Source organism: Oncorhynchus mykiss, chromosome 3 (genome assembly GCF_013265735.2).
Source record: "Oncorhynchus mykiss isolate Arlee chromosome 3, USDA_OmykA_1.1, whole genome shotgun sequence".
Lineage (NCBI taxonomy): Eukaryota > Metazoa > Chordata > Actinopteri > Salmoniformes > Salmonidae > Oncorhynchus > Oncorhynchus mykiss.
In genome coordinates this window covers 64072005-64091657 of record NC_048567.1, presented here as the reverse complement: position 1 = coordinate 64091657, position 19653 = coordinate 64072005, and the positions used below count along the sequence as shown (strand labels likewise).

At 44.9% G+C, this 19653-nt stretch overlaps 1 protein-coding gene across 1 annotated transcript in view; it reads left to right on the top strand.

Annotated features, from left to right (window-relative positions):
* LOC110520380 (ephrin type-A receptor 6) overlaps nucleotides 1-19653 on the top strand; it is a 262278-nt gene that overhangs the window by 82619 nt on the left and 160006 nt on the right. Inside the window, exons 3-5 of the mRNA XM_036974914.1 lie at nucleotides 9680-9808; nucleotides 9967-10185; nucleotides 10430-10745. Coding sequence (XP_036830809.1) covers nucleotides 9680-9808; nucleotides 9967-10185; nucleotides 10430-10745 — 664 coding nt within the window. The remainder of the gene's footprint in view (nucleotides 1-9679; nucleotides 9809-9966; nucleotides 10186-10429; nucleotides 10746-19653) is intronic.

Here is a 19653-nt window from a genome sequence, read left to right as displayed (position 1 = left end):
CAGACCTATAGTAGTTCTCTCTAGTCCCAGTCAGACCTATAGTAGTTCTCTCGAGTCCCAGTCAGACCTACAGTAATTCTCTCTAGTCCCACTGAGCCCTAGTCAGACCTATAGTAGTTCTCTCTAGTCCCAGTCAGACCTACAGTAATTCTCTCTAGTCCCACTGAGTCCCAGTCAGACCTATAGTAGTTCTCTCTAGTCCCACTGAGCCCCAGTCAGACCTATAGTAGTTCTCTCTAGTCCCAGTCAGACCTATAGTGGTTCTCTCTAGTCCCAGTCAGACCTACAGTAGTTCTCTCTAGTCCCAGTCAGACCTACAGTAGTCCTCTCTAGTCCCACTGAGCCCCAGTCAGACCTACAGTAGTTATCTCTAGTCCCAGTCAGACCTACAGTAGTTCTCTCTAGTCCATCTGAGCCCCAGTCAGACCTATAGTTGTTCTCTCTAGTCCCAGTCAGACCTGTAGTAGTTCTCTCTAGTCCCACTGAGTCCCAGTCAGACCTACAGTAGTTCTCTCTAGTTCCACTGAGCCCCAGTCAGACCTATAGTAGTTCTCTCTAGTCCCAGTCAGACCTACAGTAGTTCTCTCTAGTCCCAGTCAGACCTACAGTAGTCCTCTCTAGTCCCACTGAGCCCCAGTCAGACCTACAGTAGTTATCTCTAGTCCCAGTCAGACCTACAGTAATTCTCTCTAGTCCCACTGAGTCCCAGTCAGACCTACAGTAGTTCTCTCTAGTTCCACTGAGCCCCAGTCAGACCTATAGTAGTTCTCTCTAGTCCCAGTCAGACCTATAGTAGTTCTCTCTAGTCCCAGTCAGACCTATAGTGGTTCTCTCTAGTCCCAGTCAGACCTACAGTAGTTCTCTCGAGTCCCAGTCAGACCTACAGTAATTCTCTCTAGTCCCACTGAGCCCTAGTCAGACCTATAGTAGTTCTCTCTAGTCCCAGTCAGACCTGTAGTAGTTCTCTCTAGTCCCACTGAGTCCCAGTCAGACCTATAGTAGTTCTCTCTAGTCCCACTGAGTCCCAGTCAGACCTACAGTAGTTCTCTCTAGTTCCACTGAGCCCCAGTCAGACCTATAGTAGTTCTCTCTAGTCCCAGTCAGACCTATAGTAGTTCTCTCGAGTCCCAGTCAGACCTACAGTAATTCTCTCTAGTCCCACTGAGCCCTAGTCAGACCTATAGTAGTTCTCTCTAGTCCCAGTCAGACCTACAGTAATTCTCTCTAGTCCCACTGAGTCCCAGTCAGACCTATAGTAGTTCTCTCTAGTCCCACTGAGCCCCAGTCAGACCTACAGTAGTTCTCTCTAGTCCCAGTCAGACCTACAGTAGTTCTCTCGAGTCCCAGTCAGACCTATAGTAGTTCTCTCTAGTCCCACTGAGCCCCAGTCAGACCTACAGAAGTTCTCTCTAGTCCCAGTCAGACCTACAGTAGTTCTTTCTAGTCCCACTGAGCCCCAGTCAGACCTACAGTAGTTCTCTCTAGTCCCAGTCAGACCTATAGTAGTTCTCTCTAGTCCCACTGAGCCCCAGTCAGACCTATAGTAGTTCTCTCTAGTCCCACTGAGCCCCATTCAGACCTACAGTAGTTCTCTCTAGTCCCACTGAGCCCCAGTCAGACCTACACTACAGTGTCTTTAAAAGCAGTAGTTCATCCCTGGGGCATTAGGCTGGAAGAAGGCTGTAAAAGACTGACTCTCTTCAGTGAGTGGCTGGAATGGGGCTTAATCTCACAAAGAAATCAATACTCCAGTCTTCACGAAATTAAGTTTTCAATTATGTATGTTAAGACTTGCTTTAGGGCCTGATCTTTTCTCTGCTTTTCTGACACATAAAATGCATAACCTAAGAGTATCATTTTGCTTAATTTGAGAGGGAGAAAACCATACCTAAGAGATAAACTAAACATTCTTCAACATTTACTAAGACCTTAGAGACTTACAGTGCCTTCGGAAAGTATTCAGACCCCTTTACTTTTTCCATATTTTGTTACTTTACAGCCTTATTCTAAAATCGATTAAACAAACAAAACATATTCAGCTATCTACCCACACTACCCCATAATGACAAAGCAAAATCAGATTTTTTGATATTTTTGCAAATATATTAAATAGAAAAAACAGAAATACCTTATTTACATAAGTATTCAGACCCTTTGCTATGAGACCCAACATTGAGCTCAGTTGCATCCTGTTTCCATTGATCACCCTTGAGATGTTTCTACAACTTGATTGGAGTCCACCTGTGGTAAATTCAATTGTTTGGACATGATTTGTCAAGGCACACACCTGTCTATATAAGGTCCCACAGTTGACAGTGCATGTCAGAGCCAAAACCAAGCAATGAGGTTGAAGGAATTGTCTTTGGAGCTCTGAGACAGGATTGTGTCGAGGCACAGATCTGAGGAAGGGCACCAAAAAAATTCTGCATTATTGAAGGTCCCCAAGAACACAGTGGCCTCCATCATTCTTAAATGGAAGAAGTTTGGAACCACCAAGACTCTTCCTAGAGCTGGCCGCCCGGCCAAACTGAGCAATCAGGGAGAAGGGCCTTGGTCAGGGAGGTGACCAAGAACCCGATTGTCACTCTGACAGAGTTCTAGAGTTCCTCTGTGGAGATGGGAGAACCTTCCAGTAGGACAAGCATCTCTGCAGCGCTCCACCAATCAGGCCTTTATGGTAGAGTGGCCAAATGGATGCCTCTCCTCAGTAAAAGCCACATGACAGCCTGCATGGGGTTTGCCAAAGGCACCTAAAGACTCTCATACCATGAGAAACAAGATTCTCTGGTCTGATGAAACCAAGATTTAACTCTTTGGCCTGAATGCCAAGCGTCACATCTGGAGGAAACCTGGCACCATCCCTAGGGTGAAGCATGGTGGTGGCAGTATCATGCTGTGGGGGTGTTTTTCAGAGAAAAATACGAAGAGATCCTTGATCAAAACCTGCTCCAGAGCACTCAGGACATCAGACTGGGGCGAAGATTCACCTTCCAACAGGACAACGTCCCTAAGCACATAGCCAAGACAATACAGGAGTGGCTTCGGGACAAGTCTCTGAATGTCCTTGAGTGGCCTAGCCAGAGCCCGGACGAACCTGATCAAGACCTGAAGAGACCTGAAAATAGACGTGCAGCAACGCTCCCCATCCAATCCTGACAGAGCTTGACAGGATCTGCAGAGAAGAATGGGAGAAAGTCCCCAAATACAGGTGCACTAAGATTGTGGCTTCATACCGAAGAAAACACACAGCTGAAATCACTGCCAAAGATGCTTCAACAAAGTACTGAGTAAATGGTCTGAATATTTATTTAAATGTAATATTTGAGTTGAATTTTTTTTATAAATGAGCAAAAATGTCTAAAAACCTTTCTTTTAATCTGCAATTATGGGGTATTGTGTGTAGACTGATGAATACATTCTGAAGGCACTAGCCAGAGTGACCTCTTCCTTCGTTTTTGAACACTTTCTCTTTTTGTATTTTTCAGACTGTATATGGACTGAGATGGACTGAGATGATTGTGATGTTTTTTAAAGATGTGTACAGGGCACAGAGATGGTTCAGAAGGAGGATGGATTCCTTCAGATTTTCTGTTTCGGGTATTATTTTACTGTTCCACCTCAGTGTATAGGCTCTCTATAGTAATCACACCGTTTCCTGCTGTAAACAAATCACTCTCCTTTCCTCTTTCTCTCTCATATTTTCTCTCCCTCTTTCTCTTTCTCTGGTCTGTCTGGCACAAGGTCTTTTAGATTCATCCCTCACAGGTTACTGTGTCCGCAGGGGTCCTGTCTTTAGCGCTGTCACCGTTTATCACACACACACACACACACACACACACACACACACACACACACACACACACACACACACACACACACCAGCAGACCGCTGAATACCCACATAGTTCTTGGATCTCTTTGATGGGATTTGACACCCACCCCCTGCCTCCCTGGCTTCCCCTTTACCTGCCATCTTTCTCTCGCTCTCTCGCTCTCACTCCCTAGGTCTCTCCCTCTCTATCGATCTCCCTCCCTCGGCCAGTGGACACATCACACCATCGCTTTGGTTTCATCATCGTTGTGTTGAATTTAGCCAGAGCATTAGGTGTTTTCACAGATCTAACAGGTATTGAATCAGCCTGTGTTTTGATAGCTAATTGGATCCATGTTATAGTCTGTCTGCCTCAAGGTTGACACAAAACCCGGCCGTGCTCAGGCCCTTGTTGAGGGTTATGTCTCATAACACAGCTACACAGCCCAATTTCCTGGAACTACACACTCCATTACAGATGCAATTTTTCTCTGTCTCCCCTCTCTCAGCTGAAAAGAGCTCTGAGCAGTCCACTCCCAAACACAGCTCCCCGGCCTGACAAAATCAAGTTTTATCACCCAGAAACAGGGAAATAAACGTAGCTTGTTTGAAGTTTCAAGTGAACATTCCCCCTGACTGGGTCCAGTCACAGTGTTGAGATACTGAACTGAGTCTCTGAGGTGTCAGGGTTGAGTGTGGAGGGCCACAAAGGACCTCTTAGAGCAAAGCTCTGTGTGTGGAAGGGCTGCACAATGAGAGACAGGGGCCCCATAGAGGGCTGTGCAGGGGCCACTGGGACCTGATGCTTCCTTCAAATCAGCTTTGGGGTGACTGAGAGATGGCAGGGGTACCACCCAGAGGACAGACAGGATGAAATACACACACACCCACTTATACCACAGGCCTCAGCATCATTCGGTCCCTGTCACACTATCCCCCATCAATGTGTAACCAGTCACACACACACACACACACACTGGTGTCTCTGTAGAGAGTCCTATTCTAAGACCACCCCAGGGTGTCTATCTCTGGCCTTACAGAGACTAACTCTCTCAAGCTCCTTTAGTTTCTCTAAGCTGGAGAGAGGGAGTTTATGTAAGTCTTTAAAGAGATACCTTTGTGGGATGAGGAGGCCTTGTGAAGTAGGTTGCTGATACAGGAGTCTACTGATAAGGTTACACCTACATTTACAGTACCTTCAGAAAGTATTCAGACCCCTTTTGACATCTTACCATATTTTTTGTGTTACAGCTTGAATTTAAAATGGATTAAATTCAGATTTTACACATTTTTTATAAAAAAATCAAACGCTGTATTATCTTGAGTCAATAAGTCTTCAAACCCTTTGCTATGGCAAGCCTAAATAAGTTCAGGAGTAAAAATGTACTTAACAAGTAATATAATTAGTTGCATGGACTCTTTGTGCAATAATAGTGTTTAACATGATTTTTGAATGACCACCTCATCTCTGTACCCCACACATACAATTATGTATAAGTTCCTATAGTCGAGCAGTCAATTTAAAACACCTTTTCAACCACAAAGACCAGAGAGTTTTTCCAATGACTCGCAAAGAAGGGCACCTATTGGTACAGTAGATGGGTAAAAAATTAAAAAGCAGACATTGAATATCCCTTTGAGCATGATGAAGTTATTCATTACACTTTGGATGGTATATCAATACACCTAGTCAAATCGAATCAAGTGTTATTTGTCACATACACGTGTTTAGCAGATGTTATTGCGGTTGTAGAGAAATGCTTCTCTTCATCAAAATGTCTCAAATTTGGACTCATCAGACCAAAGGACAATTTTCCACTAATGTCCATTGCTTGTGTTTCTTGGCCCAAGCAAGTCTCTTCTTATTATTGGTGTCCTTTAGTAGCTGTTTCTTTGCAGCAATTTGACCATGAAGGTCTGATTCATGTAGTCTCCCCTGAACAGTTGATGTTGAGATGTGTCTGTTACTTGAACTCTGTGAAGCATTTATTTGGGATGCAATTTCTGAGGCTGGTAACTCTAATGAACTTATCCTCTGCAGCAGAGGTAACTCTGGGTCTTCCTTTCTTCTAAAGGTCCTCATGAGAGCCAGTTTCAACATAGCGTTTGATCGTTTTTACAACTGCACTTGAAGAAACTTTCAAAGTCCTTGAAATATTCCATATTGACTGACCTTCATTTCTTAAGGTAATGATGGACTGTCATTTCTCTTTGCTTATTTGAGCTGTTCTTCTTGCCATAATATGGACTTGTTTTTTTTACCAAATAGGGCTGTGTTCTGTATACCACCTCTACCTTGTCACAACACACCTGATTGTCTCAAACGCATTAAGAAGGAAAGAAATTCCACAAATGAACTTTTAACAAGGCACACCTGATAATTGAAACGCATTCCAGGTGACTACCTCATGAAGCTCGTTGAGAGAATGCCAAGAGTGTGCAAAGCTGTCATCACACCTGATTGTCATCACACCTGATTGTCATCAATATATATTTGGATTTGTTTAACACTTTTTGGGTTACTACATAATTCCATACAGTATGTGTTATTTCATAGTTTTGATGATTCATAGTTATTCTACAACGTAGAAAATAATACAAATAAAGAAAAACCCTGGAATGAGTAGGTGTGTCCAAACTTTTGACTGGTACTGTATGTAAATTAGATATTTCTGTTTTAGATTTTCAATGAATGTGAAAAAAGTCTAAAAACATGTTTTCACTTTCTCATTGTGAGGAGCAAAATGTATTGAATACCTTTCGAATTCAGGCTGTAACACAACAAATTGTGGAATAAGGGGTATGAATACTTTCTGAAGGCACTGTAGCTACTGTACCTGTTCGGGTGTTGTAATGATCACCCACTAAACAACTGGCCAGGATATAAAGCATTTTCATACCTGACTGTGGTAGTGTAGGAAAACTCCAATGCATGAACTAGAAGTGTGTCACAGCTTTTATGCTTACTGACGATCTCTTTATTTCATTTAATACATTTAGATGGGTTAAGTGCAAAGACATGTCAGTCCATTTGTATCACTGGTGTAATTCTAGTTGTGAAATAATATTTGATATTTTGACACCTGTATGTACAATCTGGCTGACACAAACGGAGAGAGTTGTAGATGGGTGGGTGTGTTGGGATCCTTTCAGAATTCACAGCAAAACAATACAACATGAAGCATATTAGGCAATATAATACTTAATCAAAATCAATTTGTTTTAATTACATTATTATTACTGTGAAACCTTGAGGGAGAAATAGATTAAAATGTGTTGTCTTTTAGATTGAATTAAAACATGTCATTAAAAGGATAATGAGTCTGTATAACTAACCATTAGGATGTGATTACGGTTCTCCTGTTGGTAGGTAGTGTTTAGATAAGTACAAAACTACTTATTATCACTGAAATAATTGGCTCAAATTAGAATCTTCTTTCCCCAACTTTCCATAGTCTGTTTGCTAATAAAGAGCTTCTGTTCTTCCCACTTATTAATTAGACTGGTAGAAACATCAGAGGAGGGGAGGGAGGAAAGAGGTGGAGAGGGGGAAAGGAAAGGGAGAAGAGAGGTGGGGTGACAGAGTGAGTGAGTCTGGGAAAGAAGGAGGGGGGGGGGGGGGTTCTTCTCTATACTTGGTACGGTTGTGTTTTTAATTTTTAGACATTAGACACTTTTGTGGATTTTGTTGGTTGAGGAGACAGGGCTGGGAGTGACAATATACCTATTCCTTGCAAATACTTCTTATTTTAATGCAACACTATCACGCACTGAATTTAGATATCTCTGTTTTTCTATATATTTTGGTTAGGTCAGGGTGTGACTAGGATGGGTACTCTAGTTGTTGGATGTCTATGGGTTTTTGTATGTCTATGTTGGCCTGATATGGTTCCCAATCAGAGACAGCTGTTTATTGTTGTCTCTGATTGGGGATCATATTTAGGTAGCCATTTCCCACATTTGTGTGGTGGGATCTTGACTATGTTTAGTTGCCTGTCTGCACTAATTTGTATAGCTTTTAGTTTGTTGTGTTTGTTAAGTGTTTCATTCATTAAAAGAGAATGTGCGCATACCACACTGCGCCTTGGTCTCACGCATACGACAATCGTGACAAACACTTTTGAGTAAGATGAACTGCCCAAGGACAAAGGGTATGTGGAGGTCAAAGTGCATACAGAGGTCAGAGTCATATTGTTGATTGATGTGTCTAGACTGAAGGGCAGCTATTGTGTTGTTGTTGAGCTGATTTAAAACCATTTTCCTCAGCAGGTAATTTGATTCTGGGAGCTTGGTGTTAGATGATCCATGGTCACTCTACAGCTGTCACACTGTGTGCATGTCAGTGTAATAGAGGGTAGAGCCAGAGGTCAGGGCTAAACACCTCCAATAGACTTCTATTCCAAGAACACAGAGGCAGGTGGCCTTCTGACCTCATGAAGCACTTACAGGGCTGTCACCCTTGTCACATGACCTGGGAGTCACAGAGGTGGGGTACAGGTGGTTAGTGATGGGTTCAACTGAGGTTTGAATTGTTTAGTAACGGTCCTGTTCCTCTCTTTTATTTTGTAATGTTGAGCTGCTTTTAGCGATAACACTAGATGACCAAAAGTATGTGTACACCTTCTCGTCGAACATCTCATTCCAAAATCATGGGCATTAATATGGAGTTGGTCCCCCCTTTGATGCTATAACAACCTCCACTCTTCTAGGAAAGCTTTCCACGAGATGTTGGAACATTGCTGCGGGGAATTGCTTCCTTTCAGCCACAAGATAATTAGTGAGGTCGTGCGTTGATGTTGGCCGATTAGGCCTGGCTCGCTGTCAGCGTTCCACTTCATCCCAAAGGTTTTCCATTGGGTTGAGGTTAGGGCTTTGTGCAGGCCAATCAAGTTCTTTCACACCGATGTTGACAAACCATTTCTGTATGGTACTCGCTTTGTGCACAGGGGCATTGTTATTTTGAAACAGGATAGGGCCTTCCCCCCCAGAATTATATAGAATGGCATTGTATGTTGTAGTGTTAAGATTTCCATTCACTGGAACTAAGGGGCCTAGCCCAAACCATGAAAAACAACCCAAGACCATTATTCCTCCTCCACCAAACTTTACAGTTGGTACTATGCATTCGGGCAGGTAGTGTTCTCCTGGCATCCGCCAAACCCAGATTCGTCCGTCGAACTGCCAGATGGTGAAGCGTGATTCATCACTCCAGAAAATGTATTCCTACTGCTCCAGAGTCCAATGGTGGCAAGCTTTACACCACTCCAGCCGACGCTTGGCACTGCGCATGGTTATCTTAGGCATGTGTGCGGCTGCTCGTGCCATGGAAACACACAAACGGTTATTGTGCTGACGTTGCTTCCAGAGACAGTTCTGAACTCGGTAGTGAGTGTTGCAACCGAGGACAGACGATTTTTATGCGCTACACGCTTTATCACTCGGTGGTCCTGTTCTGTGAGCTTGTGTGGCCTACCACTTCACGACTGAGCCGTTGTTGCTCCTAGACGTTTCCACTTCACAGTAACAGCACTTACAGTTGACTGGGTGAGCTCTAGCAGGGCAGAAATTTGACGAACTGACTTGTTGTAAAGGTGGCATCCTATGACGGTGCCACGTTGAAAGTCACTGTGCTCTTCAGAGATGCCATTCCACTGCCAATGTTAGTCTATGTAGATTGTATAGCTTGGTGCTCAATTTTATTCACCTGTCAGCAACGGGTTTGGCTGAAATAGCCAAATCCACTGATTTAAAGGGGTCTCCACATGCTTTTGTATATACTGTATAGTGTATCTGTAGTACTTTAGCAGCTCACTAACAGTCCTTTTTTGTTTTCTTCCTCACCTCTCTTCCTCCTCCTCTCCTCTCCAGTGGGATGCTATAACAGAGATGGATGAACACAACCGTCCCATCCATACCTTCCAGGTGTGTCACGTGATGGAACCCAACCAGAACAACTGGCTACGCTCCAATTGGATCTTCCGCCAGGCAGCACAGAAGGTGTGTAGGGGTTCTGAGCATGGGTTGGAACATGGTGCTGATAACACCTGGGTTGCAGGTTCAGTTCCCGCATGGGCCACATATTAACCAACTGCATTTCCTGTAAGTGGCTTTGAATAAAACATTAGCTACTTTACTTTGTTTATTATTTTTGCAAGGTGTACGTGGAGCTGCGGTTCACTCTGAGAGACTGTAACTCCATCCCCTGGGTATCTGGGACCTGCAAGGAGACCTTCAACCTTTTCTACTATGAGACAGACGAGTCCCACGGGGTCAAGTTCAAACCCGCCCAGTACACCAAGATCGACACCATTGCAGCCGACGAGAGCTTCACCCAGATGGACCTGGGAGACCGCATTCTGAAGCTCAACACTGAGGTCCATCACCTCAATTAACTCAATTCAATAATATGTGACTTATAGCCTGGGTGCCAGTCTTTTTCTGCCCTCTTGCCCTGTTGTTTGGCATGGTAATTCCATAAGGAGTTGGCAAGAGAGCAGAAACAGAATGCTGCCCATGTTATTTGATTTATCCCACAAGGGACAATTGTTTAGGCACTGCATACTAGAGACATGTTGTTGTGAAATACATGTGAGCATCCATCCACAATGTTTTCTATAGGTTCGGGAAGTGGGTCCTATCTCCAGGAAGGGTTTCTACCTGGCGTTCCAGGACATTGGGGCGTGCATCGCCCTGGTCTCAGTCAGGGTGTACTATAAGAAGTGTCCCTTCACCATGAGGAACCTGGCCTCCTTCCCTGACACCGTGCCCCGGGTCGACTCCTCCTCCCTGGTGGAGGTCAGGGGAGTGTGTGTGGAGCATGCCGAGGAGAGGGACACTCCCAAACTGTACTGCGGCGCCGACGGTGACTGGCTGGTGCCTTTGGGGAAGTGTGTCTGTAGCCTGGGCTATGAAGAGATGGACGGGGCATGTCTCGGTGAGTCACATGACTTCTGTTCTGACTGGATCTGTCCACCTTTCTCTACTCTCTCTCTCTCTCTCTCTCTCTCTCGCTCTCTCTCTCTCTCTCCGCACTTTCATTCTCTCTCTCCGTTTCAGTAGTCCCTCACCCCCTCTCTTTCCATGTACTTACAGTATATCTTTGTATTAATCTGAATCATCTCCTGAAGCTGTATGATATGAATACAGCCTAGCAGTAAACATGAGGTTTGATAGAGAATCAGTATTTGGGTCGTTCCACGAAATTAGTCCCTTTATGCACCAATATGGAATTTTAAAAGCCTGTTATATTAAATGAAGTGCCCTTTAATGTAGGAATTCAATAAATCATATTTTTAATATGAATAAATTATTTTAATTATTTTAACCCCCACATTTCTCAAAGTTTCACCATCACTGTAAAGCCCTAGTTATTTTTTTGCTTTGACATAATAATTTCTGAATATAATTTTTAATTTCATGTGATTAGGGATTAATTTAATAGTCTGATTAGTCTGTCCCTTATTTGACGTTCAACCCTGTTATGTGAACTGAACTCTCGTTTGAATATGGTGAAGCTATTCCTTTTTAAATCTTTTTCAAAAGCAACACTGAACATCTAATAGTCAAATCATAGCGTAAAAGCAGGTGCGCTGGTTCTATTCTTGCTGGCCATTTGCTGGTGTTTACTGTTGGAAAACTGAGTGGGTCAAGCGGAACATATCAACCCTGTTACCCATAGATAGACAGGCCAAAATAGTTGTATCTATTTAACTATTTCTATATTTTTTTTCATTCAATTGCACATCCCTGTTGCACAAAACAAGCTTCCATTCCCCCGGCACAGGGGAATTTATGGCTGAGTTAAGATGAAATCTGTCAACCCTGTTACTTTATTTGGCACTTAATAGTCATTTTTTTATTCAACCTCTTGAGATGGGAAAACATGTTTTGTTATTAAGTTTAACACATGCTTTTTGTGACAGAATGTTAAAATTAGGTGAAATCAAACTTTTTTGGACCAAGTTGCACTTCTCAAAAGGCACCGAATTGGTGGAATGACCCATCTGTAGGCTACATATCACCAGTCCTGGCCTGCAGGGGGGATTATTTATGGATTATGTACGGGCCAAGGTGTCTGACTACACAATGAAGAGTGTCAGGTGTTTCAACCACAGCTGCTTTATTCACTGACCTGGATCCAGATAGGTCTCTTTCTCCCTCATCTTTTCTCCCTCCCTCCCATCCCATTTCTCTCTCTAAATCTCACCTCCCTCACCCCTCCTTCCTTCCCTTCCTCACCCCCTCTCCATCCCTCTCTTTTATTTGTCATTCTGCAGTATAGGTGCAGTGCAGATAGGCAGAGCTCCATGCATCTTCACAAAGCCAGATGTCATCCCCTATCCTTCATTATCTACCTCCTGTCATCCCTCCTCCATCCCTTCTTCTCTCCTGTCTCCTCTCCTCCTCATCTCCTTCTTTGTAGCAGCCCTCCCACTCTGCCATTCAGATGAGATGTAATGTGAGGGGCTCTGGCTGTGTGGTGCTGATTGTTAACTGAAGCTGCAGCTGGATCTGTGGACCAGTAGGGGAGAGAGGGTGTGTGTGTGATATGAGAGAGGCTGTGTTTGTATGTGTGGTAGGGGATATGATGTATTTGTGGTAGGGCAGAGGCTGTGAAATATAACAACACAGATAAAGAGTGTTTGTGATATGCGCACCACAAATGTAACCACCGGGGCTGGGCCCAAAAAATGATATGCTGCTCCTGTGGTTTTCTTTCTTTGCACATAAGAGCATTAGTGTATTATACAAACACTATGTTTGGGAATTTGTGGATAGAGAGTGAGGGGTGCTCTCCTTTTCGAGACAGCTCTACCTCCAGCTGTCACCAGTGTTAGGAATCTGTCTGTAGTCTCAGCCTGCTGTCTGGCCATGCTGCTGTCTGTCTGTGGCCAGCAGCATGACCACTGACAGCAGCATGGCCACTGACAGCAGCATGGCCACTGACCAGCAGCATGGCCACTGACCAGCAGCATGGCCACTGACCAGCAGCATGGCCACTGACAAGCAGCATGGCCACTGACAAGCAGCATAACCATGGACAGCATCATGGCCACTGATATCAGCACTGACAGACAGCAGCATAACCATGGACAGCATCATGGCCACTGATATCAGCACTGACAGACAGCAGCATAACCATGGACAGCATCATGGCCACTGATATCAGCACTGACAGACAGCAGCATAACCATGGACAGCATCATGGCCACAGACAGCAGCACTGACAGACAGCAGCATGCCCACAGACAGCAGCACTGACAGTAGCATAACCACAGACAGCAGCACTGACAAACATCAGCACTGACAGACATCAGCATGACCACTGACATCAGCATGACCACTGACAGCAGCATGAGCACCGACAGACAGCAGCTCGACCACAAACAGCAGCATAACCACAGACAGCAGCATGACCAATGACATCAGCACAGACTGTGCTGTCTGTGCAGATGTCATTGGTCATGCTGCTGTCCGTGGTCATGCTGCTGTCCGTGGTCATGCTGCTGTCCGTGGTCGAGCTGCTGTCCGTGGTCATGCTGCTGTCCGTGGTCATGCTGCTGTCCGTGGTCATGCTGCTGTCCGTGGTCATGCTGCTGTCCGTGGTCATGCTGCTGTCCGTGGTCATGCTGCTGTCCGTGGTCATGCTGCTGTCCGTGGTCATGCTGCTGTCCGTGGTCATGCTGCTGTCCGTGGTCATGCTGCTGTCCGTGGTCATGCTGCTGTCCGTGGTCATGCTGCTGTCCGTGGTCATGCTGCTGTCCGTGGTCATGCTGCTGTCCGTGGTCATGCTGCTGTCCATGGTCATGCTGCTGTCCGTGGTCATGCTGCTGTCCGTGGTCATGCTGCTGTCCGTGGTCATGCTGCCGACCGTGGCCATGCTGCTGTCTGTCTGTGGCCATGCTGCTGACCGTGGCCATGCTGCTGTCTGTCTGTGGCCATGCTGCTGTCTGTCTGTGGCCATGCTGCTGTCTGTCTGTGGCCATGCTGCTGTCTGTTTGTGGCCATGCTGCTGTCTGTCTGTGGCCATGCTGCTGTCTGTCTGTGGCCATGCTGCTGTCTGTCTGTGGCCATGCTGCTGTCTGTCTGTGGCCATGCTGCTGTCTGTCTGTGGCCATGCTGCTGTCTGTCTGTGGCCATGCTGCTGACTGTCTGTGGCCATGCTGCTGTCTGTCAGTTGCCATGCTGCTGTCTGTCAGTTGCCATGCTGCTGACTGTGATCATGCTGCTGACTGTGATCATGCTGCGGACTGTGATCATGCTGCGGACTGTGATCATGCTGCGGACTGTGATCATGCTGCGGACTGTGGTCATGCTGCGGACTGTGGTTATGCTGCGGACTGTGGTTATGCTGCTGTCTGTGGTTATGCTGCTGTCTGTGGTCATGCTGCTGTCTGTGGTCATGCTGCTCTGTGGTTATGCTGCTGTCAGTGCTCATGCTGCTGTCTGTGGCCATGCTGCTGTCTGTGGCCATGCTGCTGTCTGTGGCCATGCTGCTCTGGTTATGCTGCTCTGTGGTCATGCTGCTGTCTGTGGTTATGCTGCTCTGTGGTAATGCTGCTCTGTGGTTATGCTGCTGGCTGTGGTTATGCTGCTGCTCTGTGGCCATGCTGATGTCTGTGGCCATGCTGCTGTCTGTGGTTATGCTGCTCTGTGGTTATGCTGCTGTCTGTGGCCATGCTGCTGCTCTGTGGTCATGCTGCTCTGTGGTTATGCTGTTTGACATACAAACACTGGACTTACATTGGAATCCTTTGTTAATAATACAATTATGGAAAATATCAGTAACATTCCACCCATGAGGCCAAAGAGGGTGCTGTTTCCATTGATCATCCTTGAGATGTTTCTACAACTTGATTGGAGTCCACCTGTGGTAAATTCAATTGATTTGACATGATTTGGAAAGGTCCCAAGGTTGACAGTGCATGTCAGAGCAAAAACTAAGCCATGAGGTTGAAGGAATTGTCCTTGGAGCTCTGAGACAGGATTGGATCGAGGCACAAATCTGGGGAAGGGTACCAAATACATTCTGCTGTATTGAAGGTCCCCAAGAACACAGTGGCCTCCATCATTCTTATATGGAAGATGTTTGGAACCAGCAAGACTCTTCCTAGAGCTGGGCGCCCGGCCAAACTGAGCAATCGGGGGAGAAGAGCCTTGGTCAGGGAGGTGACCAAGAACCCGATGGTCACTCTGACAAAGCTCCAGAGTTCCTCTGTGGAAATGGGAGAACCTTCTAGATGGACAAGCATCTCTGCAGCACTCCACCAATCAGGCCTTTATGGTAGAGTGGCCAGGTGGCAGCAATTCTCAGTAAAAGGCACATGACAGCCAGCTTGGAGTTTGCCAAACTGGTCTGGTGAAACCAAGATTGAACTCCTTGGCCTCAATGCCAAACGTCATGTTTGGAGGATACCTGAGAGAATGCCAAGAGTGTGCAAAGCTGTCATCAAGGCAAAGAGTGGCTACTTTGAAGAATCTCAAATATAATATATATTATATTTGATATTCTTCAATGTAGCCACTCTTTGCCCTGATGACAGCTTTGCACACTCTTGGCATTCTCTCAGGTATCCTCCAAACATGACGTCCTTTTAGAAATGTCAAAACTCTCAGTATGATGATATAGGTCTTTACATGTTGTATACATGACATTGTGTCATCCGCAACGTTATATTCCCTTTTGTGCTAAGACAATGTTCCCGCTTAGCTGCATGCGGGCGCACAGCTCCCTGGGACTGCCGCTCAGCCCGTGCAAAGAAGCACAAGATTTTCTTGAGTTTTCCCCATTAGTTAACACTATCAACATGTCCCTATATGTGGGAACTGTGATCGAATCAACACAATATTAGCCACTTTCAATGCAACATACCGAAAGAAAACAAACTATGCAAGACTTAGTTTGCTAAACTAACTATGCAAGAGATTTTGTAGAAGGCATCTGAGTAGAATTCTATTGCATTGACAGGCACCACTCAGACCCGTAATCTAAACAGACCAGTGTGCCATAACCAATCAGAGCTGCAGTAGGCCTATATGCAAATAGATGATTGCCATATATGGATCGGTGCCATTTACTTTGAACTGGACTGTTTTTACAGCATCAGCGGTCGTGAGGAAATGCGCTTGTTTTGAGATCAAAGCGAGAGCTACATTTAGCGACGTGTGCACATTTGTAAATGTGTTCATATCCTTTGCTAGTTTGAGTAATTAGCCCAGTTATTGATAATTTGTAGTTAGCAATGGGGGAGTGATTGCTTCCTACAAGAGCACAAAACATTTGCATTTCTAGACATCTTTGAAAATGTCAGGTAAATAGTTTTTTTTGTCTTAGAGGGGCAGTGTTGTATTTTGAGAGAGGCTTGAATAAGCTAAGTAGCCAATAGGCAGAGGGTAGCATAATTTATCTGATTCTCTGTAATAATGGTGTGGGAATAATGATGGATTTTATTTTGTAAAGTGGTTTCTTGCATCAAACAACATTTTCAGTCACCTCCCTGTCTGAAGGACAAGTGGATAAACAGGTTGATGTCAAGCTCTGCCTACATTCTGGTCCATAGTAGCCTACTTGACCACTGTTAAAACTAACTTAAAGCTAGTACGGGTCTCAGTGTTCACAGTAAACATGCACTCAAATTTTTAATTTAATTTAATTTCACCTTTAACCAGGTAGGCCAGTTGAGAACAAGTTCTCAATTACAAATGCGACCTGGCCAAGAAAGCAAAGCAGTGCGACAAAAACAACAACAAGAGTTATACATGGGATTAACAAACGTACAGTCAATAACAATAGAAAAATCTATATACAGTGTGTTTAAATGGAGTACCGGGGGCAAACTACCTGCCCTCCAGGACACCTACACCACCCGATGTCACAGGAAGGCCATAAAGATCATCAAGGACATCAACCACCCGAGCCACTGCCTGTTCACCCCGCTATCATCCAGAAGGCGAGGTCAGTACAGGTGCATCAAAGCTGGGACCGAGAGACCGAAAACCAGCTTCTATCTCAAGGCCATCAGACTGTTAAACAGCCACCACTAACACTGAGTGGCTGCTGCCAACACACTGACACTGACTCAACTCCAGCCACTTTAATAATGGGAATTGATGGGAAAGGATGTAAATATATCACTAGCCACTTTAAACAATGCTACCTTATATAATGTTACTTACCCTACATTATTCATCTCATATGCATACGTATATACTGTACTCTATATCATCGACTGTATCCTTATGTAATACATGTATCACTAGCCACTTTAACTATGCCACTTTGTTTACATACTCATCTCATATGTATATACTGTACTCGATACCATCTACTGTATCTTGCCTATGCTGCTCTGTACCATCACTCATTCATATATCCTTATGTACATATTCTTTATCCCCTTACACTGTGTACAAGACAGTAGTTTTGGAATTGTTAGTTAGATTACTTGTTATTACTGCATTGTCGGAACTAGAAGCACAAGCATTTCGCTACACTCGCATTAACATCTGCTAACCATGTGTATGTGACAAATAAAATTTGATTTGATTTGATTTGAGTAAGGAGGTAAGGCAATAAATAGGCCATAGTAGCAAAGTAATTACAATTTAGCAAATTAACACTGGAGTGATAGATGAGCAGATGATGATGTGCAAGTAGAAATACTGGTGTGCAAAAGAGCTTAAAAAGGAAATAAAAACAATATGGGGATGAGGTATGTAGTTGGTTCGTTGGGCTATGTACAGCTGCAACGATCGGTGAGCTGCTCAGATAGCTGATGCTTAAAGTTAGTGAGGGAGATATAAGTCTCCAACTATAGTGAAGTTTGCGCTCAGCAGACCTGAAATTTGCTCAGTGGTGAAAAAAGTTTGAGGGAACATTGCTGGAGACGTTTCCCCTAACCAGCTGTTCCGTTCTCTGTGTAGCCTGCTGCTACAGGTAGCTGCTACAGGTAACTGCCAAAATAAAGGAAACACCAACATAAAGTGTCTTAATAGGGTGTTGTGTCACCACAAGCAGCCAGAACAGCTTCATTGGGCCTTGACATAGATTCTACAAGTGTCTGGAACTTCCTGTGTGGAAGCAACCCCTGTTTTCAATATACTTTGTATCCCTCATTTACTCAAGTGTTTCATTTTATTTTGGCAGTTAAAGTCCAGAATGACACAATTTCATGTGTACAACGTCTAAAGACTTGCATCACTATACTGAGAGTGTGGCCATTTCTAAAAGGATGCATTTGGGTGTATTTAGGCCTTTGTTAATGATATTTCAGGGGCCCATACTACACAATGAGGATAAGTAAGTGATTCGATGTTTGAGGTAAGTTTCTCAAAAACAAGTGAAATCACACAAAAGGTGTCTGGACCCTTCGATAACATGTGATTTACATCAATAATAGAGATTTGGTTGTAAAAAATAAAACGTCCTCTTTAAATTCTGCCTGGCTACCAACCCACTGCTTTATGCAAATGTACTGTATGTGTACGTGGGGCCAGTAACGTTATACTGCCTTACAAAAACCTTTGATCTGTTGTAATGGCCAGGTGTAATATCTGATTCATGTGTTATTTACTTTCCTGATGACAAACAAGCCACACAATTAGAATATCATTAAGTATCAAAAATTGCTGTCTGTCTGGGCAGAAAAAGAATTTGAAGTCAGAAAATAATTGATATACTGTAGATACTGCACTTTGCCTTTTATAGGGCAGGATAGTAAGGGGGTCCATTTCCTGCTGTGATCTGAGGCAGGGGACAGGGCAACTCGCTGTCAGAGATTACATCTGCTGCGGCTGGCCAGACGTGGGTTTGATCCCTGGACAGCCTGTCTGTCTGTCTGGTGGTGGCTCAGGGTTATCACTGTCTGCCTCTACTCTGAGACATGGGGTGACACTAACAGAACTGGTACAGGGCTATGCCACTGCTTAATAGTGTTTATCTATCGCTCAGAAGAAAATCTGCCTTAGTATTTACACATTTCAAATAATGTTCTTATGGTACTCTATATCCACATGATTCCTCTCTGCCATAAAGTACTTCTCCTCTCTCCCCCTGTCTGTTCCTAACCTGCTGTAAAGGCCGCTCTCCCCCTGTCTGTTCCTAACCTACTGTAAAGGCCTCTCTCCCCCTGTCTGTTCCTAACCTGCTGTAAAGGCCTCTCTCCCCCTGTCTGTTCCTAACCTGCTGTAAAGGCCTCTCTCCCCCTGTCTGTTCCTAACCTGCTGTAAAGGCCGCTCTCCCCCTGTCTGTTCCTAACCTACTGTAAAGGCCTCTCTCCCCCTGTCTGTTCCTAACCTGCTGTAAAGGCCTCTCTCCCCCTGTCTGTTCCTAACCTGCTGTAAAGGCCTCTCTCCCCCTGTCTGTTCCTAACCTGCTGTAAAGGCCTCTCTCCCCCTGTCTGTTCCTAACCTGCTGTAAAGGCCTCTCTCCCCCTGTCTGTTCCTAACCTGCTGTAAAGGCCTCTCTCCCCCTGTCTGTTCCTAACCTGCTGTAAATGCCTCTCTCCCCCTGTCTGTTCCTAACCTGCTGTAAAGGCCTCTCTCCCCCTGTCTGTTCCTAACCTGCTGTAAATGCCTTTCTCCCCCTGTCTGTTCCTAACCTGCTTGTAAAGGCCACGAACAGCACGACCCTAGTGTGGGGGAGGAAAGGTCACTGACGCTTGGCCAGAATCTGGACGTGTCAGTGGGGGAGAGGATGGTCAGAGACAGGGGGAGAGAGGGGTAGAGGTCAAAGCCACCTGGGGCTGAGAGAGAGGGGGAGAGCCCGGGGGAAAGAGGGGGGAGAGACCGGGGGAAAGTGGGGCTACAGTGAGAGACTATATATACACTATGTATACAAAAGT